At 37.3% G+C, this 26,277-nt stretch overlaps 1 protein-coding gene across 5 annotated transcripts in view; it reads left to right on the top strand.

Moving 5' to 3' along the window:
- LOC136250290 (1-phosphatidylinositol 4,5-bisphosphate phosphodiesterase delta-4-like) overlaps positions 1 to 26,277 on the top strand; it is a 94,923-nt gene that overhangs the window by 67,495 nt on the left and 1,151 nt on the right. For 3 of the 5 annotated variants that reach the window (XM_066042477.1, XM_066042476.1, XM_066042474.1), the window contains 18 exons: positions 4,546 to 4,643; positions 4,691 to 4,761; positions 16,793 to 16,916; positions 22,161 to 22,271; positions 22,331 to 22,423; positions 23,291 to 23,442; positions 23,498 to 23,555; positions 23,603 to 23,753; positions 23,826 to 23,908; positions 23,966 to 24,037; positions 24,166 to 24,309; positions 24,836 to 24,898; positions 24,954 to 25,115; positions 25,163 to 25,301; positions 25,383 to 25,517; positions 25,581 to 25,676; positions 25,792 to 25,853; positions 25,904 to 26,020. In XM_066042477.1, coding sequence (XP_065898549.1) covers positions 4,546 to 4,643; positions 4,691 to 4,761; positions 16,793 to 16,916; positions 22,161 to 22,271; positions 22,331 to 22,423; positions 23,291 to 23,442; positions 23,498 to 23,555; positions 23,603 to 23,753; positions 23,826 to 23,908; positions 23,966 to 24,037; positions 24,166 to 24,309; positions 24,836 to 24,898; positions 24,954 to 25,115; positions 25,163 to 25,301; positions 25,383 to 25,517; positions 25,581 to 25,676; positions 25,792 to 25,853; positions 25,904 to 26,020 — 1,931 coding nt within the window. Of the gene's footprint in view, positions 1 to 4,545; positions 4,644 to 4,690; positions 4,762 to 16,792; positions 16,917 to 22,160; positions 22,272 to 22,330; positions 22,424 to 23,290; positions 23,443 to 23,497; positions 23,556 to 23,602; positions 23,754 to 23,825; positions 23,909 to 23,965; positions 24,038 to 24,165; positions 24,310 to 24,835; positions 24,899 to 24,953; positions 25,116 to 25,162; positions 25,302 to 25,382; positions 25,518 to 25,580; positions 25,677 to 25,791; positions 25,854 to 25,903; positions 26,021 to 26,277 lie in introns of those variants that run through there. The other 2 variants (XR_010698488.1, XM_066042475.1) reach the window with 2 other exon arrangements.

Genomic DNA, 26,277 nt, shown 5'->3' with positions numbered 1-26,277 from the left:
ATTACACTCACAATTGTAACACTAGGACACAGTATATATGTATGATTGTATCTTGATTATTGCACACTATCACGTGAGAGATAACTGAGTACCTCGTGGCAGATCCATTTCCTACAGAGCAATGAGCTGAAAATCGGTGCATAGCTGGAATAATGTTCATAGAAAGTCCTTGCAGTAGTACAGAAGAATCGGATTACAAACCACTGAGTTATGATTCGAAAGCCAACTCAGTGTGGCAAATGCGAGATCAAGATACTCTAATAGAACAGTCACCCTAATAGAGCATTCAGCTAATTTATTTACTCCATTATAGAATTCTATTACATTACAAGTTATTCTGTAGGGAGTTCAGCTGCAAACAGTTAATCTTATAGACAATTCAACAAGAAGCAAGTCACCCTATAGAGAGTTCAGCTACAAATATATTGTTGTAGTGATTCAGAACATTACAAGTCACACTGAAGAGAGTTCAGCTATAAACAAGTCATGCACCCTATAGAGAGTTCAGCTACAAACAATTCACTCTGTAGAAGTTCTGCTACAAACAAGTCTTCATTCAGAGAGTTTAACAACCAAAATCTACCATGTAAAGACTTCAGCTAGACTAACAAGTTACTTTGTAGAGAGATCAGCTAGAAATAAGAGATAGCTCAGCTAGAAAACGTCACCTTGTAGAGAGTTCAGCTACAAACAACTCACACAGTAGAGAAATCAGATAGAAGAAGCCACCTTGTAGAGGGTTCAGCTGTGAAGTGATCACCCTAGAGAGAGTTCAGCTAGAAAAAAATCACCCCGTAGAGAGTTCAGCTACAAAGAAATCATCCTGTAGAGAGATCAGCTAGAAAGAAGTCACCTAGAGTGACATCAGCTACAAAGAAACCATCCTGTAGAGAGTTCAGCTACAAACAAATCATCCTGCAGAGAGTTTGGCTACAAAAAATCACCATGTCGAGTATTCAGCTACAAACAATCACCTTGTAGAGTGTACAACTAGACACGAGTCACCCAGTAGAGAGATCAGCTACAAGAAGTTACATTGTAGAGAGATCAGCTAGAAGAAATTACCTTGCAGAGAGTTCAGCTACAAAGAAACTATCCTGTAGAAAGTTCAGCTACAAACAAATCACACTGTAGAGATATCAGCTAGATACAAGTTACCTTATAGGGATCAGCTACAAGCAAATCACCCTGTAGAAATATGTGTTGGAAGCAAATCACCATGTGGAGAGTTCAGCTAGAAACAAGTCACTCTGAAAGGAGTTCAGCTACAAACAATGGGAGTTTCAGCTATACAGTTCAGTTATGTATAAGAAGTCACCTTATTACCTACAGTATGATTATCTTTTATTGTTAAATATACAAATATTTTTAATCAGACAAAAAACTGTACACAACATTTCTTCCTTTGTTCCACAATTCCTGCAGAAAAGAAAAAAAAACAAGTTAGAAGGAAGCACCAAAGCCAGTTAATGGCCGGCTTTGTGGCTTGCAATACAAAAAGAAGTGATATCTAAACCAAAACAGCCAAGTTGTAAAAACGAGTGCGGTCCCCAAAAAGGCCAGGATGAAAAACGATGTGAAATCCAAGGTGGCGGCCAAGAAATGGCTGTGATGGTAGGTTAATGGCAAAAATTTTAATTATGACAATTCAGGTGAATTTGCGTTGCCTCCTCCTAGCACCTTGGATTTCACATCTTTTTTCATCCTGGCCTTTTTGGGGGCCGCACTCTTTTTACAGCTTGGCTGTTTTGATTTAGATTATATATGTACCTTAAAAATTTGATTGTGGGTCAGCAGCTGGTACGTTCTGGCTATGTTTGGCAATGATGAATGGACAAATACTTGAAATATCACAGAGAATTTCAGTTATGCAAGTTTAATGTTATAATCAGTGCTATTTAATTGTTTATGGCATAATTTCAGAGTTTACTAGATACCTAGATGGGTAGGCATGCTTGTAGAGTGGTTATTTTGTGTTATTAGCAATGGGTGTGTGGTCTGTATTTGAAAACATGCGGACGTACTTGTGAATAAGCTATGGCACTTAACCCAATGTTTTTCAACTCATAGGATAGCATGGATAACAAAACATTTTATGTCTGAGTGGTTTTCATAGTCAAATTCGAGTCATACATCAAGACACACGATAGTGTGTCGTGCGGCCCAAGAAGCCGGCGTGCCACACCGTGGGTATATTGACAAGAAGAAAGAAAACGTCATTTTCACACTTTTGTATCTCAGTGATCCCTTATCCGATTGGAGCCAAATTTGCTACAGCGTTTCCCGCCAGCCAGGGGAGTCTACATACCAAATTTGAAGGAAAGCGTTCCAGCCATTTCCGAGATACGAGCTGCCAAAGTTTCGATTTTTTTTCTTCGTGTTTTCGCACACTTGCAAAAATTGCTATAAAACACAAACGCGTACTCCGATCGCCTTGAAATGTGGCACACAGAAAGGGAGTCCAAAGGCGAATCCTAGCATCAAATTTGGTGCAAACCCGACGAATGGTTCGAGAGTTATTACCGATTATTCGCCTAAAACAAGATTGATTTGTTGTCACGCCTACAGGATAAACCGCTTCATGGAATGAGTTGAAAATTGCTATGTAGATGGAGTAACCATCGTAGGAGTGCCTTTTGGTAGTTTGAAAGGAATCGAGATAAAAACCATGGAGATATGTCACAAAACCCAACCTGTGTCACAATTACGCGATCGATTTTTATGAATAAAAAAGTATTAGTTTTTACGCCTAGCTACTAGGCAAACCGCTTAGAGCAATGAGCTGAAAATCGGTGCATAGCTGGAATAATCTTCATAGAAAGTCCTTACAGTAGTAGAGAAGAATCGGATTACAAACCACTGAGTTATGATTCGAAAGCCAACTCCGTGTAGCAAATGCGAGATCGAGATACTCTAATAGAACAGTCACCCTAATAGAGCATTCAGCTAATTTATTTACTCCATTACCATTATAGAATTCTATTACATTACAAGTTATTCTGTAGGGAGTTCAGCTGCAAACAGTTAATCTTATAGACAGTTCAACAAGAAACAAGTCACCCTATAGAGAGTTCAGCTACAAATATATTGCTGTAGGGATTCAGAACATTACAAGTCACACTGAAGAGAGTTCAGCTATAAACAAGTCATGCACCCTATAGAGAGTTCAGCTACAAACAAGTCTTCATTCAGAGAGTTTAACAACCAAAATCCACCATGTATAGACTTCAGCTTTGCTAACAAGTTACTCTGTAGATCAGCTAGAAACAAGAGAGAGCTCAGCTAGAAAATGTCACCTTGTAGAGAGTTCAGCTACAAACAACTCACACTGTAAAGAAATCAGATAGAAGAAGCCACCTTGTAGAGGGTTCAGCTGTGAAGTGATCACCCTAGAGAGAGTTCAGCTAGAAAAATCACCCTGTAGAGAGTTCAGCTAGAAAAAATCACCCTGTAGAGAGTTCAGCTACAAAGAAACCATCCTGTAGAGAGATCAGCTAGAAAAAAGTCACCTGTAGTGACATCAGCTACAAAGAAACCATCCTGTAGAGAGTTCAGCTACAAACAAATCACCCTGCAGAGAGTTTGGCTACAAAAAAATCAACCTGTAGAGTATTCAGCTACAAACAAATCACCTTGTAGAGTGTACAACTAGACACAAGTCACTTTACATTGTAGAGAGATCAGCTGGCCAAATAGAAACCAATTGTAAATTTTTAGTTAAATTAATTTTGGTAACAATGCAGTGTAATCATCTTTTATTATCTCAGTAGTATTGTTTATATTGCAAGCGCACATGCACAGCTAGCTGGATGTGATAATGTGAAGCATATAGAAAACGAATGCATAAAAGTGCCTATGCTGTAAATGCTTTCTTGGCCAGATTTTGATATGTCTTTTGGTTGTAGTTACTCCATGAACATGTACTTGTGCATTCTTGGCCTCGCCTTTTTTTACAGCTGGGCTGTTTCTGGCACAGGATATAATATACGTGACTCTGTAGACCTATATAGCCATGCTGACATTTAGCTATTCACATTCACTGCCATTCTCACAGCATCAAACACATATTCATCAGGTTTACAAACCATTATCATACTCCATGGCTTACCATAACCTTGTGAATACTTGGGGTAGAGGTTTGCAGTAAAATACCTTTGGTATTTACAATGCAAACTTTCTATTCTAACTCACTGCTTACATGCCATTGTCTAAAACACTTAGAATGGTATCTTTGAGGATAAAACCATTGGTGATATTATTCAGTGCCTTGGTAATATTGACATCACCTCAGGTTTTAAAAAGTTGAGTGTCAAACTACTATAAGATACAAAATTTTGACAAGATAAAATTTTGGTGATTTAACTTGAAATAGAATTTGGCAGATAATATTTTGTGAATGCTCATGTCATACTGCTATCTAGTTGGCTAAACACTGGACAACAATATATTGGCAAACCAAACTTATTTGTCAAATTCGCCAAAGTTTTCTCCCGCCACAATTTTGTATTGTACAGTATTCAGTGTACTTATTTCATTCCTATATAGTTCGTACTATGCCTGGACAAAAGAAACAATATACAATGTTGCAGTCACTTGATCTCATCTGTGACAGTCAAGAAGAACAACGACTTTGGCTTAAGAAGGTATGTGCTAATTCTCATTGATGACATGTACATTGTATTGTTAATAGTTGCAAACACTCATTACTCCCAAGTGTCATTTGTTTTCCAGTCAACATCCCTATACTGATCCAGCAATATTGTATCCTTTTGCTGTAAATGTAGCATATTTATGTTTGTAACATGCATGGTCAGATCAAAGAATGTGCATATCTGATATTACCCAGTAATCAGGGCATTATCTGTATAGCACCCATGGTCTGCTTTCTGACTGCTGAATGCAGTAGTAAAAATACAAGTACACAAAAAATTGGAATTTTCAACTAGAGTAGAGACCATAGCACATCGATAAAAACTACTGAAACAAGTTGGAGTAGTGCATGATATTAAATTACAGTAAAACAATGAGAAGTATTATTTAATAGTTATACCATGACCACGAGAGATTTGCCTGATATATATTCCTAAGCCCAAGGGCGCAGGCATATGTAATAGTTATACCATGGCTGCGAGGGATTTTGCTGATATATACACCCAAAGCCCGAGGGCCGCAGGCCCGAGGGTTGCGGGTGTATATGTCAGCAAAATCCCAAGCAGCCATGGTACAAGTGATATATATCACTTGGGGCGCACTCACCTATAGTACGTTCACGTTGAGCTGAATCCTCAAAAACATTTAATAACTCATGGATGCAATTACACATGATCTTGAAATTTGGCTCATTTGTAGTACTGCTTGATCCGCTAAAAATATTGTGAAATCTTTTTGTTCAGATGTTTTACGGCCAATCAAAATTTTCACAATACATTTCCTATGGGGAAGCCATATAAGTACAGTGTCCATTACAGCCCTTTTCTGAACTTGTAATGGAGCCAAACCATACATGTCTGTTGTTGACACCTTTGCTGTTACCAATAATCATCTGGTTGGCTGAAATGTTAACTCGGTTGAGAAAAAATCCACTTTTAATTTTTAGCTGTTTTTCAGGATTCAGCTCAACGTGAACATACTATAATAGGTGAAAGAACTAATGAGAACTCATCCCATTTGTTTTATACAGTAGCATCTGAAGATCGATTGTGGTTTTAATAGCGTGGACTAATAGCCATCAAAACGTTGTCCATACGTTAAAACGTCATTAATACGTTACTATGCTCTGTTAGTTTTCAACACGCAATGTTAGAAAACTTGCGATTGTGGGATGGAGTTTATATTGTTATCATTTTTGTACTAAGTTAAGTCAACTAACTTTGCTATTGGGACAGTAAGTAAGTTATTATATTAAGTTAAGTACTTAGAACTGTAAGTTACTAACCTATTTCAACGTAGCAGTAGTAGCTTTGCTGTTCCATGGTCTGTTCAAAGGCTGATACGCGGTGGGTAGAAATACGCATCCACAATCGCCCAAACAGTTATTTTGTGCCTTCATTATCCTTTAGTAACAACCAACTACTCTATCTTAGCCTATGTACTAAGCTTAGCAACCTCTACAAAACCGAGTCCCACAATACAAAGCTCTATGTCGCTCAATATAACGAGTCAAAGCGCATCGATTCTTTGAACTGGCTGGGTATCAAAGTCATTGGCAAACTGCTTTCCCATGATATTGCCCGGGCAATATGCGAGTTAAACACCGAGCGGCGCCTTTGAACGCCCCCGCTAAAGTGGTATATATATCAGGCAAATCCCGAGTGGCCATAGTATAAATATGTATCACTCTGGTATGCTGACCTAATAGATGTAGGAAGACAAACCTGCATTCACCACATTACTTTTATACAGAGGTTTGCAAACATTGATTGTGGGTTTAAATTGTGGGCATAAAAAAGAAATGATGGTGGATTTCACTGGTTGTAGTGATACCATTTTAAACCCAATAACCACTTTGTGGATGAATAAAGTAACCTAAGGTGCTAAAATATACATTTTAACATATAAGTTGGAAATGTTTGAGGCATCTTTTCATGCAGTTGAAATGTACTCTGTAGAAAAACAATCCCCACATTGCAAAAATGATTATTTAGTGATGTCTTGTAACTTAACTATGCAATGCTGCTCAATTCTTTTTGCTTCACAACAATGCCCTTACATGTTTAACTCAAACCCACAATGCAAAACTTTAAGCAGCTATAATTCAAACCTACAATGAAAAACTTTAAGCATCTCTATATAAATAATCAAAGGGAATTGATGCTTTGTAACTGCCTTAGCATCAAAAGCAGTTGTGGGTCAGGGCTATATTGTATCGCCTTAACCACAGGGCGATATCTAGATATTGCCCTGTGGTCAGGGCAATATGTGATATTACCCTGTGGTTTCTTTTGATCTGAGGTGTCAAAGTGGTATATTATATAGTTATACAATGGGCAAAAGTGCTCTGCCTGATATAAACACACAAGCCTGAAGGCCGTCAGGCCTGAAGGCAAGTGCGTTTATACAGGCAGAGCACGTTGTATAACTGTTATGTACCACTCACCTAATAGGTGGGGAGAGTCTCACAAGACAGCTGTAATACTTATAAAGGCCAGGGTTCTAACATTGATTGTGGGTAACCAAGCCGAATATTGTGATGTCACCTCTACAGTATAGCAGCCACCTGAGATATTGAAAGCTAGTACGCTATGGGTTATATCACTAACCTGTATACGCTGTTCAACTTTCATCATGTAGTGCTCAGCATGCCAGCATGATCACTCAATCGCCATATAGACTAAGTGCCAGACTAATCGCCACAGTGATTCTCTCAAGCAAAAAAAAAGCAGCTAATAGACGGTTTAAGTAAACAAAACCTAACTAATAAATGATACTAGTCTAATTCTTACTATTCACACTGACTAAACTCGAATCTGGTGGCATGACAAAAACTGGTTACCACATTTGAACGTAAAGGTGAGTATTATTTAGAATATAATAGTTTTATTGAGTCATTGTTGAAGTGGACTACAGTTTAATCTGGGCTCAGATGGTTCCAGACTAGTAAGGTGTATAAGTATATATATATATATATATATATATATATGTAGACTAGAGCTGTGGCCACCGCATTGGCTTTTTTGATCACCATTGGCTGCTTGGTAAAAATTACGTATTGGTGATGTTATGGCCCACAATTGACCTTTACATGCCAGGCTATAAGAATTTGAGTGATCTGTGAGATGTTTTTCCACCTATTAGGTAAGGTGTCGTACTGGTCTTGGCTGCCGGCACTTGTGCATTGCTGCACAAAACCACAGCCAGTGCAATATCTGTATATTTCACTGCAGTCGGTGCATTGTAACTTATAATGCACACGTTGCAGTCTGCAAAACCGCAACCAGTGTGTTATAATGCACTCACTGCAGTCAGCAAGAGTGCCATATACAAATTATGGTGCTGGTGGGGCCTTTGAACTGCCCACGCAGAGTGGTACATATATGTATATATCCCTACTGTACTCAAAATTGCATAGTGGAAATGCACAGTAGGGACTTCTCATTGTTTTACTGTGATTTAATATCATGCACTACTCCAGCTTGTTTCAGTACCTTTTTATTAATGTGCTATGTATGGTCCCTACTCTAGTTGAAAATTCCAATTTTTTGTGTACTTGTTTGTTAACTTTTCCTGTAAAATAAAACTATTATGACTGGTGAACCCACGCATACCACATCAAAAGCACTGCATGCCCCAGTTATCAATTGTTGTCTGAAAAGTGAAGTATCCATTATGCTTGTCATCTATGTTCAACCCATTACACAACATTACAAATCAAGAACTGTTCAAAAAGCACCTCTGCAATCAGAGTAGCCAGTATGAAAAATACAGACAATTTCCATTATGAATGGCATGCTACCGCCAAATCGACACCTTTTGCTGTCAGGCAAAGATGAATGGGACACAAAGGAGGACACTGGTATATATAAGTCCATGAAGAATGCATTGTATGTATTGCAGTATGCCAAAAGGCACGTATCCGGCTGAAATGATGTTGAACAGTGAAAAAATCAAGCCCACAGCTTATCAAGTTACGCTTGTCTGAAGGCATCAGTCCATCAGTCAGTCACTCTGTCAGTCAGTCACTAGAAAAGTTTGTTTAATAAATTTTTTCATAACAACTTGTTGAAAGCATTTCAAGTCAATCTGAAGGCTTACCTAACTAATACCACTTCATCATCATCAGGGAAAAGTGAGGCTGGTTCTTGGGTGATGCTTTTTCATGGGTCACACCCAAACTTTTGTGGTCCCTACTATCATACTGTATGATAAGAACAAGATGCACTTTGCATTGTGGGTTTCACTGATCTCCTGTAACTTACAATTGAGACTCCTGTGGTTCTCAATTGAGACTAATTGATTTTCACAATCAAAAACTATCTCTTGGTGATCAAGGCTCACAGTAGTGAGGCGTGCGGCCAAGAAACTACAAAGCGCACGCCCAATTAAAAGACGCGCGGCCACTATTGTGAGTTATTTACGTGTAGGGATGGTTTTGCAATATTAGCCCTGGATTATGCAATATCTCTCAATAGGTTTGTATTGCGTTACATAATAAAAAAATCTTTTTTCATAGTAGTAGTAGTAGTAGTTTTCTTGCAACCGGTATTAAATATGTATTTAGACATATTTTGCTTTATTTCTCAACTTTGTGTTACACCTAGCGTCACCTTATACCAGTCAACTTACCCATGTTTGCACAGTCCATCTAGCACTGACATTATCTAATCCTGGTTTGTTCATATGCATATTTTCTTCGATCAAACCTCTAATCCCCACAATAACTTTTAAAGACACGATGTGGACAAAAGCCCAATGTCTGATAAACAAGTTGTAAAAGTGTGTAGAACTGTAAGTTCCCTAGGGAAGGCGTTTTAAGCAGAAATCTTTTAAACTCCATTTAGTGCCACGTCTCATGCAAGGCAGAAACAAGGTGTGGAAGCGTAAAGAATGTACAATCACTAGAGAAGATGTTCCAAGCATAATTCTTGTTGCCAAACCACACATGGTGTATTAAAATTGTTTCATAAAACTTCTGGTGGTGCTCAAACCAGCTTGTTACATAGCATTACCCACCCTAACACCAAGTAGTCACTCTCATTGTGGCTTTCACCATGCATGTCACTTAATTAATACACATGTTACATAACAAAATATATCACATTAATTGTTTGTGACATTAACAATAAAATGGGATAGTTACATAACCAGTTTAGTCCCATCACAACTGTACACCCCATCCTGGAAATTCAGAAGATTATTATCAACTGAGATAATGCTAAGATCTTACCAGGCCAGATAAATCTCATCATCCATGTACACTTGACAATTGAGAACTAAAGAACACACATAACATTATAAAATTCCTCTGTCTATAAGCTTACCCCCTGAATCTTGATCTTAGCTACCAAGTTACGTATGTACCACTGCTAGTGAGAGAATCGCATGCTATGACCAAGTACCCTGTACCTGTAAAATTGACAGGCGGGCATTGAATACAATTCATCACACCATTCTTAGTATACACAGATTAACCTGGAGATCCACAACGTACTTGATGTTACTACAGTCCACATACACTTGACAATTGAGAGCTAGAGAACACACATAACATTATAAATTCCTCTGTCTGTAAACTTACCCCGATCTTAGTTGCCAAGTTATGTATGTACCACAACTGCTTGTGAGAAAACTGCATGCTATGACAAATCACCTGTAAAATTGACAGGTGGGCATTAATACACCTAAAGTCTATGTCACTTACATCTTTACAAATGACACATTTGGGGACCTGGAAATTCATGACACCCTTGATGTCATTACACTCTATGTAAACTGATAATACAACACACCCAAAATCTATGTCACTTACACAAATAACACATTTGAAGTTGGCCCGTCAGCGACCTTACTAGTTACTACACATGTACAGTGTCCTGATTAGACAGGTTTCACTGTAAATAATATTTAATTATTTAGACCAGTGTGCAATGTGGATTAAATATTATTTTGTACAAGCATCATACATTAGCTTACTTCTTCCACCTACACTTCCAGGACTTCTATAGAGTGACAATACTGAAACATATGTGGTCTGTATGAGTACACCTTCCATCCATGAGATAATTCCAAGCTGGATAATACTGGTATTTGCTGCTACTCAAGTTGGTACCATCATAACTAGGTCTCAGTGAATTTGCACTAGTTAGTGCAGACGTCTGACGGTCTAACAACCAATTGTATAAATGCAGTTAATCAATCGATGGGGCACTTTACATATACTAGCCTCATCTTTCTTCGCTCCTCCTTTCATTACTGAACCTTCACTCCTCGTTTCATCACTGAACCTCCACTCCTCTTTTCGTTACTGAACCTCCACGAGGAGCTGGGTACATCATTCTCAACTCTTTAATATCCATTTGACTTCTTCAAGAGGTGTAGCTATGTATTTTAAAGTACGTTTCACCGCTCCATTGAAATCCAGTTACAATATGACAAATGTTTATCATTCGTACTTCCCTCTCAAGACATAAACCGCGCATCACGAACTTGAGCTGTTACAGGGACTTTCCAAGAGATTTCCCCTATAGGTCACGTGCTAGACATGGACATAGATTATATATAATCTATGACATGGACCACCATCAATAATAGTATGAATCGTGTGTTAACTTTTCACTTGAACTGTTACTGCACAGGGACTTTCCAAGAGATTTCCCCTAAATAGGTCAAGTGATAATTGTCAGTCAGGTGGAACTTATTTATTTCCAGTAATGCACCATGGAGCTTGTGTTGTGGCTTTCATTAATCATTATGCACATATCATGGTGCAACAAAATTTGTAACGGATTGCTTGAATGTGGTTCATGGTTTGCCGGTGACTATGTATATGAGTTGTGGTTGTTCCATACATTCATGAATGTCTCCATGATGACACAAGATTGGGTGAGACCTGTAAAAGAACAAGCAGGCACTGAACTTAACCTAAAATTAAACACACATTCTGAAACATTGGTTGCAACACCAAAGACACTTCCTTGGATATTTGATGTCACAATGCAATCTAGCAGCTAGGCACTGAATTAGAAAACGTACAAAAAATCAATATTCCAGGCTGGTAGATCCTCATGGCTTAACTATGGAGTGACATGTGTAATTAATGGGCACTAAACAGAATGTACAACACAATTTTCTTTTCTGCAAGACTTTTTAACACATAGTGAGGGCAATACCAGCTCACCTACAAGAGCATTTCAAGAGATGTGATATTAACTTGTTTACATCAAGTACAACCAATATATGGTGCGTGCGTGAACATGCACGTACAGTGTTTGCACCTTTTGTGTGTGTCTTGTACCTGTATATGATGTAAGCATATGTATGTAGTGAAATAAAAATAATAGTATGATGTATGTGATCTCTTTTTTTTAAAATCTCAGCAAAGCATCTTGCTCTACGAGTGGCAAACCAAGTTTATAAGTTGTCCTCAGGACACAGTGGCTGTAGCAGTTTTATTCATTGAAAAGTACAGAATAATTAATATACTCTAATAGAAAAGTCAGGCAATAAAATTACTCTAATAGAACAGTCATCAAACAATATAGCTGAATATCTACACTTCTGTCTAAAAACACTCCCAGATCCCAGATGCAATCTCAGAGTTGCTATTTCAAGATGGTTGCATTCCCCAAGATCACCTAGAAAACATGCTTTACAAATAAGTGCTTTACACACATCTTTGATAACCCTCACTCTGCCATTACTTGGCCTGATCAGTAAATTGCAGTAATTCCCACTGGATCTTGTCCTAATAAAAATTAGCAACTACTATAGGATTGTATGTTATATGCTCACCACTTATCAGCAGATTTGTTCTTGGTTGCAACACCTCTACAAAGCAGAATTCATCATACACCCCCATGGCTTGAACATTGACTCTATAAATTATATAACTGACAAAACCTAGTGATATCCCCTCAAAAACACCTTTGCTGTAAAAAAAGTACGTCCAAGAAACTACAAGAATCTGTAATCTCATGTAAGCTCAACTGTTGAAAAAGACTCCATGAAATGAACTGATAACTGAAAGAGCTGATATCTGGAGCAGCCAAGAATCAATGTTACTACAACTGACTATGACTACCAGAGATTTACCATATCCATGCAAGAATACCTTGGCTGTAAAACAGGTAAATAAAATTAACTGGCAACTAAAATAGATGATATCTGAAGTGGTCAAGAATAAAAGTTAAGTTGATACAACTAACTACAATTATTAACTTGCAACATTAAATCTTGATCATTCAACTGTGTTCTATACATCCACCCTTGCTACATCCTAAATTAATTCTTTGTAACTCTAATTGGCTGGTAATTTGGCCACCTTTTTTTCTTTACATTGACTACTGAAAAAGGTGGCCAAATTACCAGCCAATTAGAGTTACAAAGAATTAATTTAGGATGTAGCAAGGGTGGATGTATAGAACACAGTTGAATGATCAAGATTTAATGTTGCAAGTTAATAATTGTAGTTAGTTGTATCAACTTAACATTTATTCTTGGCCACTTCAGATATCAGCTGTTTAGTTGCCAGTTAATTTTATTTGCCTGTTTTACAGCCAAGGTATTCTTGCATGGACTTGGTAAATCTTAGGTAATCATAGTCAGTTGTAGTAACATTGATTCTTGGCCGTGCCAGATATCAGCTCTTTCAGTTACCAGTTCTTTTCATGGAGTCTTTTTCAACAGCTGAGCTTACATGAGATTACAGATATTTGTAGTTTCTTGGACACGCTTTTTTTTACAGCAAAGGTGTTTTTGAGGGGATATAGTTTACTTCTACAAATTTTAATTACAAAATGACAGTGTCATAGTACTGCAGTATGTTATAGTATGGATCATGAAGCAATACATCATACAGTACGATAGTAACTGTATAGTAGGGACCACAAAGGAGTGGGCATGGCCCATGAAATAATATCACCCAAAAAACAGCCTGACGATGATGAGGCAGTATTGGTTAGGTAAAACTAAGCTCAAACAAGCTTTCAGATCAACCCCAACACAAGTTGCTATGGAATTTTTTATTAACGGAATTTTCTAGTGACTGACTGACTGACTGATACCTTCAGACAAGCGTAACTCGATAACGGCTAAGACTACGGGCTTGCTTTTATTTACTGTTCGATGTCGCTTCGGCCTGACAGGTGCCTTTTGGCATACCGCAGTACATACAATGCATTCTTCATGGACTTACCAGTGTCCTCCTTTGTGTTCCATTCATCTTTGCTGACAGCGAAAAGTGTCGATTTGGTAATAGCACGTGATGGCTTCCTTTCCGCGTAACAGAAATCGTCCGTATTTGTCATAGTGGCTATTTTGATAGCAGAGGTGCTTTTCAAACAGTTCTTGATTTGTACTGCTGTGTAACGGGTTGAACATAGCCGACAACGAAGCGTAATGAATACATAACACTTCTTATTGTTTTACTGTGATTTAATATCGTGCACTACTCCAACTTGTTTCAGTACTTTTTATCGATGTGCTATGGTCCCTACTCTAGTTGAAAATTCCAAATTTTTCTTTGTACTTGTTATAGTAGGGATCATAAAAGTTCAAAGGTGTCTTGCCCAAACCTCACTTTTCTTTCATAACAGTTTGGCAGTATTGGTTTGACATAACCACCAAACCAAACCAATAAAATCTAAACCCTTTCAACAAGTTTTTTTTTTTAATTCAACTGAATTTTTTGCAAACTGATTGTTAACTGAATGCCTGACTGATGCCTCCAGCCAAACACAAGATAAGATTATGGGCTTGATTTCAGTTGCTTTGGCCAGAGACATATACCTTTTGCAACCACATCAGCTACAATGCATGCATAATGGACTTACCTTTGTCCTTCCTTGTGTCCATATCTTTCTCCACTAAATGTGTATGTGATGATTGGTGGTGTGGCTTCAGTACTTTGATTTCCATGGAATGAATACACAGGTGCTTCTCAATTTTTATTTGTAACACTGTATAATAGGTGGAACATGGTTGAAAGCAAAGTGGAATGTTGCATAGAGTCAATCCCTAAATAAATTTTCAAAGATGAAAATTTTCAGGACAGCCAAGTAACTGTGAAATCTACGAAAATTACATCCCACAAAAATATGTATGTACCATATAGTTTAAAAACTTTGGTGGTAAAAAAGTGTGACAAAACCCCTCTGTTGAAAAAATTGGCAGAAAAAACTTTGGCAATTAAAATAATATTTGCCAAAGTTTTTTTACCGCCAACGTTTTTACTGTACGGTACGTAAGGATCTCGGTAAGGATAAATGACAAGGTGTCAACTCATCAGTTAAGTAGTGTAGTAAGTGTATAGGTAGGTAGCGTTGTTATTGTAGCAGTACTTTTGTAGCTACTAATCTAATGACGTGCTAGCAAAGGCGTGCTTCTCTATGTCCTGCAATGCCGAGAGCGACCGTATCATAGTTTGCTTCTCAGTGAACTCCAGTGGCAGAGGTTATCACGTATATCAAAGTATTTGGCCAAATCCATCACGAGACTACAAACTAACTGACGTGCGAACGGGGAGCTGGTTGGAAATGCTATCTCAAGGAGTGCTTACAACTGTGGGACACATTCCTAGGCCAGAAGATCAAGATCTCCAAAGTCAGCTCGATTTTATTGCATGGTGGTACGAGCTGACCATCATCACAATTTCTAGTTACTCAATGCGAGACTCAATGTGCTCGTGTGATCATCTAAAACAATTGGCAAAACAACTTTGGAAAATTGAATGCTATTTACCAAATTCGTCAAAGTTTTTTACTGCCAAAGTTTTTTACTATACGGTATACGGTAATTTATTACTGGTGAACCATTGCAGACTACGTTAGACTCATTATAAAAACTAATTATGCAACTGAATGCATGCCCCAATATCAGTTAATGAAATCCAAAGCTGAGTGAAAAACAAGTGATCCTGAAACTGAAAATCCTGAAATTTGTTACTCTGCAAAAATTATGACCGTGAAAATTTGTACATATACGGTATATGTTATTACAAAAAGTAAACAAACAATAGTAAGGAAAATTAGAAATTTTACATTTGAGTGGGAAGCAATGAAACAAGGATTGTTATCTACACCTTGCTTTAATAGTTGACATTTAAGCCCTACTGTATATACATACTATTATTGCCAGGCCGTATGACTGAAGTAGAGATTAAGCATCAACTAGTATAGCTGCAAGTGTAGATATCCTCCCTCATTTCATTACTCTTTATCATACAGTATGGTAGTACTGTATAGGGCTTTCTTGACCAAGAATATCACCAAAAACCAGCCTCATTTTTCCTTTGTAGCAGTTTGGCAGTTGTAACAACCAAGCTCTAAAATGTCTTCAGAGTGACCCCCAAACCCTTCCAATGAATTTGTTTAAATTATTTAATTAGATTTTCTGCTAACTAGCTGACTGACTGCCTGACTGACTACCTGACTGACTGCCTGACTGACTACCTGACTGATGCCTCCAGCCAAGCATAACTCGACTATGGATAAGGCCATGGGCTTGGTTTCTACATTATTTGGTATGTGATGGTACTACAAAAAGTAAAGAAACAAGTGTAAGGAAAATTTTACATATTTGAGTAGGGATCACAAATAAAAAGGCAGGAAGGTCATCTACACCTGCAATTACACTAGTTGACATTTAATTCCTACTTCTGCCTGTCAATAGTATAGCTATATATGTAGGGATTAAATGTCAACTGCAGGTGTAGATGGCCTTCCTTGTTTCATTGTTGTTTTATTGGTACTCAAATGTAATTTTTTCCTTACATTTGTTTCTATGATCCCTACTAAAATATAAAATTTCTTATTTTTCCTTACACTTGTAGGAATTGAATTCAAAGTATTGCCAAACAACATAAAAGGCACTCAACCTCACCAAAGGCTTTTAATTTAAAAGTAACTTCATATAAGTGTTGAATCATTAAAGTGCCACATATTAATTGTAAAATATGCTATATACCTGACATGACTACTCTCATTCCTTAAGTCTATAGCCCTCAGGCTTTGGGCAAGCATATCAGGCAGACCATGTACAAATGTGTTATGGTTACAAAGATGGAAGATAAAGATAAATAGTTTGATGTGTTATAATAAAGCATTAACTGTCAGCTACATTTCTTCTTAACACTTGTTGGATGGTTGAGAACTCACTGGATAACAATGGAAAAGGAAGCTAGAGTCAAGGAAGATTCAGCAGTTTCATTTGCTTATAGCATTGCACCTAACATTGGCCACCATAAAGTGCATGAATACCTCACTGTGAGTAAAGATATTCATACACATTAATTCTTTAAAAATTGCAGAACTTTATCTTCAAAAGTTTATTGTATGTATAATCAAGACTCACGGTAATGAGTTGCGAGGCCAAGAATCACAAAGCACACCCACAATAATAATAAACACGCGACCACTACTGTGAGTCATTTACATGAGGGATCGATTATGCAATCTTAAAATCCGCATGGCGAAATCTCAGCCTTACTAAAAGATTCCACCTCGAAACCAGGGGAATGTAACCTTTGTATAATGAGTAACTACCACACGAAAAGTCAGGCGAATTGTTGGAGTAGTTTGTTCCATCGCCCACCCATTTACAATGCATTAATTAAATTATTTATTCAAATGTGCATCGTTCTTTTTTTCATTTTCTTCGTCATCGCATCCCATTGGAGCGATTTTCTTTCAACCATGAAGTCGTATTGTAAAAAGGCTGCGGCTATCAGGGGCTTTTTACACAATGTATCTGTACATTTAATTTCGCTAAAAGTTGTTCGTTAGTTTATGAGATCGCTTTTGTGCTCTTTGAAGATTCAAACTTGCCGCCATGACGTCGAGGTGTGAGGCGCCCGCCTCAATTCCCAAACCCAAATAGTGTGAAAGTGGGCAAGGTCATTAGCCGTAGCAAGTTGGCTGATTTGATAGACATTATGCTGTCAACTCTTACTTTAATTGTGAGTCCAGTCACTGATTTGTTTTAAATTCGCCACGGTATGTCTCCACTGACTCGTTATAGCGTGACTCCGGCCCATGCAGGGCTGTACATAGCTATAGCCAGCTGTTTCATACCTGCTGTAGTGATACAGTTGAAGTAACTTACTGCTACATTACCTGTGCACGTCTTTAACCCCACCCCAGCTCTTCAGTGCCTGTGAAACTTCAGTGTTCACTTAAAAAGCCAGCATCAGTGCATCACCTTCCAGCACTTAACCCACAATTATAGAAACTCATTAATGATAGCATGAATATACTGTAATAGTAAACATTTACATTATGATCCCATAAATTTAAAAAGAAATACTACAATAGCACAAGAAGCCAGATACACTAGTGTTTGGCTATGAAGTACCACCAAGAGTTCATAATATAGTAGTGGGGTCTTGGTACCACATATTAATTTTTCTTCACCATTTGCGTGATTTGTCCATTGACCATAAACTCACCCGCCAACAGTCACAACATCAGTATCCACCCTGCATATACAGAAAGGGATACAGTATGGTAAGGCACAGCTAACTAAAAACATGTAATCATATAGTCAGACTAACATGTCAACAAACACTTAATTCCACTATTATGATTATTGTTAAAGATAGCCATTCCCAAGATGTATTCAGCAGTTGATGACCAATTTTGGAATATATTACTTGACTTGTTTTGTGGTTCTCACCTACATTGTTGACATAACATTTTTTGCTGCTAGGAGACATATAAACTAAGAGGGACTAATAAGTTATAGCATAATGGTAAACAAGTTACACAACAGCAAAGGAATTTTTAATAAACTAGCAGTGATTGGATAGTTGATAGATAAAAGTAGAAGACAATTTGTAGTTTTTCCAGTCCTGATTGTTTGAGAATAAGCACATTGGCTGCTATAAGCATGAAAAAAGCAATACAGACTAAATTTTAACACAAGGTTTATGATGCAAACTCATTATGCATCTACCAATGTGTTACCCCACCCCCCCTTGGATGTAAAGCCTGTAAGTGGGGCTTTACAAGGCAATTTGACATGAAACTGCTGCTTCACTATGGGGCATTTGACAATCATTCATTAAGCACCCAAGTATTTTTTCTACGCTATGTCAAATCCCCCACGTTGCAACTGGAACCAATGGTGGGGATTTGACACAATAGGTTTGTCCTACCATGGGGCATTTAACATTCGGTTGTGTCCACTATAGCCCTATATATGCCCGAAGGGGGGTAGTAGGGAAATACATTGATATGTGCATTATATATAATATGGTGCATCTACTGGGGTAAGTAGATTAAGCCTGTACCTTGTGGGCCTAAGCATGTTCCTCTCTTGTTTTGAGAAATGATCTTTTATTGCCTGCCCCTAACTGGAGTTTGCCTGACACCTTCAACATCACAAAAAGCTATCTAAAATGGTTAATTTAGCTTTGACCATTGGCAAACTACAACACTCAACAATTATATCAGAGTATATATATATCTGCCCAGTTACTATATAGTAGGGTCCATGGTTGGGAGAATATCTAGTGTGATGCATTCAGTGCCGTCAGGCTTCATGTCCATTCCAAGGCATACATTCAGCAACAACTCGCAGCTGATTTGGCTCCACTTGTCACGCACAGATTTTGACTAGACTAGTTATATCACCAACCCACTGCTTCAGCAAGAACAGTTAAGACTGTAGCCTCGACTTTGCTGGTTCTTATTTACGTGAAACATCACGATTTGATCTTGATTTATATTTTAACCTCCAAGCAATCGGCTACAGCCATTCTTCCTTGCCCGGAGGGACACATACAATACATAGATAATGCACACAAAACTAAACAAAGCAAGGTATAACTGATACAAAGACAACCAAAGTAAACAACTTACAATGCACACACACAAAAACAAATCACATGCATATAGTTACAATCATATTAATGTTATCAAAGGAGTGAGTCACAGTGCTGCTTAAGGACATCCACATACTCATAAAATGGAGAATTAATACAGTCAGTTACAGATGATGGTAATGCATTCCACCATTGAATGGTTTTATAACAAAAAAAAACACTGAGTAAAGCATAAGCGAAACATAGGTATGTTCGCAAAATATACTGGTGTCCTTGTACTATAAGAAGTAGTTCCACCGAAAACAATTGGTGGTTCGAGTGGAATACAATTAACTTGGTGGTACTGGTGGTACATTAAACACAGCGATTTAAACTGAATAAAATAAGGCAGTGGCAACCATTGCAATCTATGATAAAATTCAGACACATGATCACATTTCCTTAGGTCATAAGTAACACAACCTTACTGTACGGTTCTGCATCCTCTGAAGTCTTTGCAGTAGAGCGCTTCCCAGTGATGGTCCCCAAACTGTTACACAGTAAGACAAATGAGACAATACTAGGGATTCCAATAACATCTTCATCAAACTACTGTCAATAACATGTCAATGAGACCTAAGCAAACATAGATAGTACAACATTTTACAGCACACATTAGCAATGTGATGGGTCCAAGACATAGTAGAGTCAAAAATAAGTCCTAAATACTTCTGTTTCTTGGTAACTTGTAGAACAACACCACCAACAGATATAGAAGGATGTGTAAACTTTGTGGAACGATTGGAGGTTTTAAACCACATAACGGAAGATTTTTTAAAGTTAATTTCCATTCTACTCTGTAAAATCCACTGCTGTATTAATGAGAATTGAGAGCACATAGTATTTTGTACAGCAGCTGGGGTGGCACCAGTACAAATAATAGTTACATCATCTGCATACTGTAAAAGTAGACCATTGGTCAACTGTGTTGGAAGAGAATTCATATAAATTAAAAACAACAATGGCCCAAGGGCACTCCCCTTGGGGTATGCCACCCTTCATAAGTCTCCATGGTTAAAATGTAGCAGATGACTTAATTCTATGATAACGGTTAGACAGATAATCTTTAAACCATTCCACTGCTGTACTGTGAACACCAAGTTCAGAAATTCTTTGTAATAGCAGGCAGTGATCAAGTGAGTCAAAAGCCTTCCTCAAGTCAATAAATGCAGCACAAACTACACTTCCTTTATCCAATGATGTAGCAATATGATCGACTGCCAATAACAAAATATCACGCGAGATATCATGTGAGTCCTTGCAGGAATTTGAACATTATTTTCAGTTTGAATGAATTTTCTCTGAGCAAGTCACTTTTAGTAGCGCTTCTAAACACTGAGCTTGGAAGCTTTTGCTACTAATTTAGCTAGCTAATCTGTTGCTGAAGCTGTTATTACGCATGCATGCATGCAGTGTCTCCTATGTAATATAATACCTAACTGTATGTTCTCTATTCAACAAAAAGTAGTGATATCCTGTGCCAAAAACAGCCCAGCTGTAAAAAAAGGCGAGGCCAAGAATGCACAAGTACATGTTCATGGAGTAACCAAAAGAAATGATATCAAAATCTGGCCAAGAAAGCATTTACAGTATAGGCACTTTTGTGCATTCATTTTCTATATGCTTCACATTATCACATCCAGCTAGCTGTACATGTGTGCTTGCAATATAAACAATACTACTGAAATGATAAAAGATATTACACTGCATTGTTACCAAAATTAATTTAACTAAAAATTTACAATTAGTTTCTACTTGGCCATCTTTTTGCACTGTATATTAAAATAAAAAGATGGCCAAGTAGAAACTAATTGTAAATTTTTAGTTAAATTAATTTTGGTAACAATGCAGTGTAATATCTTTTATCATCTCCAGGAGCCCATAAGGCGCAAAGGAGCGTTCAACTAATAAAACACACTGTTGGTAAAATATAGCATTGAACGCTTCCTTTTATAGAAAACCACTAATTGCAGTTAATTTATTGGCAGTCTGTGGCATGGAGCATGCCATTGGCTTCCATTTTTACGATTCTTGCTAATAGCAAATCATGGCTTCAGATAATGGCTGTAAACGACGGTTCATGATCATCCGAGAACTAAACTTTTGTGATGAAGCCATGGCTACTGGCTATCACACTAGTTTATAATTCTATGGCTACCACACAAGTCTATAATTCGCAATACACTGTCCTTTAAATACCTAGCGATCTCCTTTAATACACTGTGGTTACCCACGAAACCATACAAACACGTCAATTTATGACTATCCTTAAAAGGAATTGAGTTGAAGTTATGAATACAGAAAAAAATTACCAACAGTGTGCAGAGACTATTAACAGATGTTAGACGCTCCTTTGTGCCTTACGGCACTTATGGGCTCCTGTCATCTCAGTAGTATTGTTTATATTGCAAGCACACATGTACAGCTAGCTGGATGTGATAATGTGAAGCATATAGAAAATGAATGCACAAAAGTGCCTATACTGTAAATACTTTCTTGGCCAGATTTTGATATCATGTCTTTTGGTTACTCCATGAACATGTACTTGTGCATTCTTGGCCTCGCCTTTTTTTACAGCTGGGCTGTTTTTGGCACAGGTCTATATTTACATGTAGTTAATTACCATAGTGGTCTTGTTGTTTATTAGAAAGCACACCAGCATCAATTAGAAGAAACAACACATGTTAACTCCCTCGGCTGGGATGGGTTTATTCTCTTCTTTCATTTATTATGTGGAATTAGCCAGCCAGGTTGTATGGTTAGTGTTCTGTTAACAAGTCTTGATTGTCATTGGCATCACAACATTTGAATCTTCAGCTGCTGGAAGTATTTAAAGAGTACACCATGCAGTATCCATTCCTAGGGATGACAGTGGAGGAATTCAAAAAGTTTTTAATTAAACATCAACAGGTATGTAGTTCAGTTACTGAAAGAATTGTACACTTGGGAACAGCAAACACTTTTGAAATGTGATTATAGGATACTGACACAAGTCATTCCCTCTATTGAAACGTTTATAATTTTTAATTTTTGATGAAAAGTGTATCATTTGATATGCAAATGATTACAGTGAAAAAAATTCAGGAGTGTTATACTGTTGCAGTGGTCTCTTGATGATGCAACTGATGAGAAGTGTGTTCAACTAATGCATTACTATGACTACCATCACAAAGCATTTAAGATGTACCAAGCAAAGCGTAAACCATTCAAATTTCACTTAAGTCTTTGTCTTCTTTCCTTCAGTGGTTTTGTGAGGTATTAAAAATGCAGCTTGCATTCAATATTACTACATGTGCTTTGTATAGTTTCTTGCGAAGTCCAAAAATTCAATTATCAATCCAGAACATGAGAAAGTTTATCAGGTAACACAAAAATAGAATAATAGTCAAATAGTCAAACTAAAATAGTCACTTACGTTTTACAAATAAAGTACAAGTCCTTTCAAGTTGTATGCGCTCTATCGAAGATAAGTGGAAGGAGCAATTACAATTTTGCAACTTTGTAAGGACTTTTACAATAAAAAGTGAAGAAACAAGGGAGATTATCACCTGACATTCAAATTTAATTCTGCCACTACTTTTTAAATGACATTTACAGCTCCCTAGTTTCTTCACTTTCCATTGTAATGGTCCCTACTAGGCTTACCCTCAAAATTTTGTTAAACAGGATGTAAACAATATAAAAGCATTGCACACATATGTTATATACTTTAACTGCATGCATGCAAATCACACATTCCTAGCTCAGTTCATTTGAGCAATGCTATTATTGTTGCAGTGGTCTCCTAATGATGCAACTGATGAAAAGTGTGTTCACCTAATGAGTCACTATGACTACCATCACAGAGCATTTAAGATGTGCCAGGCAAAGTCTAAACCATTTGAATTTCACATGAGCCTTTGTCTTCTTTCCTTGGGTGGTTTTGTGAGGTATCAAGTTTAATTTCAATTGTGTTCAATATTACTGTATGTGTATGATTTGTAGTTTTTTGCGAAGTCCAGAAAATTCAGTTGTCAATCCAGAACATGAGGAAGTTTATCAGGTAACATGATCACATCAATAAAATGTGTTGATATACTCCATAATCAGGACATGACTCAACCACTCAGTCACTACTTCATCAACTCCTCTCACAACACCTACCTGGAGGGACACCAGTTTACAGGACGTTCCACTACTGATGCTTATGTGAGAGCATTACTACAAGGATGTCGATGTCTGGAGTTGGACTGTTGGGATGGTGTGTTATTTGTGCACTAAGCTTACATTGTGTATATGATGTATTGTGTTGCATATATGTGCATACCAATAGGTCCTAATGGAGAACCAAAAGTGACACATGGTTACACGCTAGTGTCTGAATTGACCCTCGTTGAAGTGGCAGAAACTATTAACGTGAGCATATATATCTTTTTTTTTTTTCTATCAACTATTATAACATTTACTCTACAGAAATATGCCTTCAACACATCATACTTTCCTCTTATCCTATCACTAGAGAACCATTGCTCTAAGGAACAACAGGTATGTGTCTATACTTTCTATACAATATTGCAACACTTTAAAAAGTTCAATAAGTGTTTGTATGCAATGCGCTTTTTAATAATATCCTTGTTTGATTGGATTGTAACTTACCTTTTTCCTGAACGCAGAAGAGAATGGCACAAATATTTAATGACGTTTTTGGTGACAATTTGGCTAAAGACAATTTGGTTGAGCTAGAGGAGCTGAATCAACTACCCTCACCACTTAAACTGCAAGGAAAGATAATCCTCAAGGGAACAATACAAGATTGGGTGAGGAGAAGTATATGTTAAAATTATTTGTTACCTAAGTAGGCTACTAGTACTGTTGCAATCACATTTTTTCCTCTATATACGTTTAATCACCAAAAAACAATAACAGTACCAGCCACTAAGATGTGACTTGTGCAGTAAATCCTCTAATATTGTATCAATAATTGTAAAAAAATACCTTCTAGAGACAAAGTTGTTGACTACCAAATTAAAGTTACACAAACATAATATGAGTGCCATTGCAGTTTAGCTATCTATAGAGCTCCCAGAACCATGTGATTTGGTCCAAAGCTTGCCATTATGTTAGGCCATAAAGGTCGCTGTCTGCAGTAAAAATTTCATCTGCACAGCCACCGGGGTTGGTGAGTTATATTTCAAATACCATTTATCTACAAACACTCATTGCATGTGCTCAAAAGGTAGGTTTACCAACATACACATTTAATTGGTATCTTAAGCTGCAACAGTGCACGGTGAATTAAAGGTTTATACGTACTATTAAGAAGCGTATGATCCTGCACTCTAGTCATCATCTACGTCATCCAGTAACAATGGAAGCTTACGTGGATCTGAATCACAGTCAAAAAGTGTAAGTACACTTCACAACGGTGTCTGTGGTGTACCATGCATGTTTGTGATGACAGAGTTCAGAGCTAGTTGCCTCCACTGATAACCCATTTGTGTTCCCTGACACTTGTAAAGATGATGCTTTTGGTTCAACCACAGTGTCAAGCACTGATAAGAAACTTGCACAAAAGTGCTTTACAGCTGATGGTAAAGAGGAAGAAGAGGAGCTGCTCTATGAGGTTAGCTTGGCAAACGTTTGTGTGTTGATATTTGAGGCAACATACAGGACCTGAACAGCCTGATAGTGTATTGTCGCAGCAAACGCATTAATCCATGGAAATGGGAAGAGCAACAAAATACCACTGTGTGTGAGATGTTTTCTTTTGACGAGTCAAAAGCTTTGAGTAAATGCAAATATCCTATTAGTAAGTGGCATGTAATAAGATAAATATGCAGTTCACTTGAATTTTTTATTTTTTTTTTGTTTGGTTTGTTTTGCTTAACAGAGTTACTGGCTTGCACTGAGCGACAATTTGTTAGAACATATCCACATCTATTTAGAGTAGATTCATCCAATTACGATCCCATTCCAATGTGGAATGCTGGTATTCACATGGTAGCTCTTAACATACAAACACCTGGTGAGTCATAATTTTATAGTAATAGATTGTGTAAATCTACTCCTTGTTTATTATGTTGCTTAGATGATTGCATGTTCCTAAACCAAGGAAAATTTCGACAAAATGGCGGGTGTGGTTATATCTTGAAACCAAAAGTTATGAGAAATCTTAGTGCAGATGGTATGTTAGTAATTTATGTTGCACAGTGCATTTCTTTAATAATTATGTAAGAGCTAAGAACATTTGTATCTCATGTAGTATACTATATACAGTATACTCTGCATCATATATATAGGATACACTCCTAGTATTGATGAGCCACTCAAAACAGTCACACCCATAAACCTGGAGATCACTGTGAGTACAACTACAACTAGTGAGGTAGTTACGCATTGTTAATGTTGTAGCTACTGTCTGGTCAAAACTTTGTACTACCTAACAAGAAGACTACCAGTATGGAAATATGTTATGAGACTTATGGTATTCCACAAGATTATGAGAAGAAGAGCTTTACTGTTACAAGCGTAAGTAGTTATAAAACTTCCTTCATGCAGTTTAACACTCCATATTTTGTTATGTACATAAATAATGTGCTTAATAACTGTCAATACATTTTCTGAAGGTGAAGTATGCCTCAAATGGTACATAAAAAGCCATGTGTATTTTGTTATCATTACTATTTGTTTTCCAAACTACAAAGGTTGCTATAGAGTGTCTGACTAAATTGGCTCATTCATGAAATAATTGCTCTGGACACTGCTCAATTGCATATCTCAAACTC

This window comes from Dysidea avara, chromosome 3 (assembly GCF_963678975.1).
Source record: "Dysidea avara chromosome 3, odDysAvar1.4, whole genome shotgun sequence".
NCBI classification, from domain to species: Eukaryota; Metazoa; Porifera; class Demospongiae; order Dictyoceratida; family Dysideidae; genus Dysidea; species Dysidea avara.
This window is presented reverse-complemented; position numbering and strand designations above follow the sequence as displayed.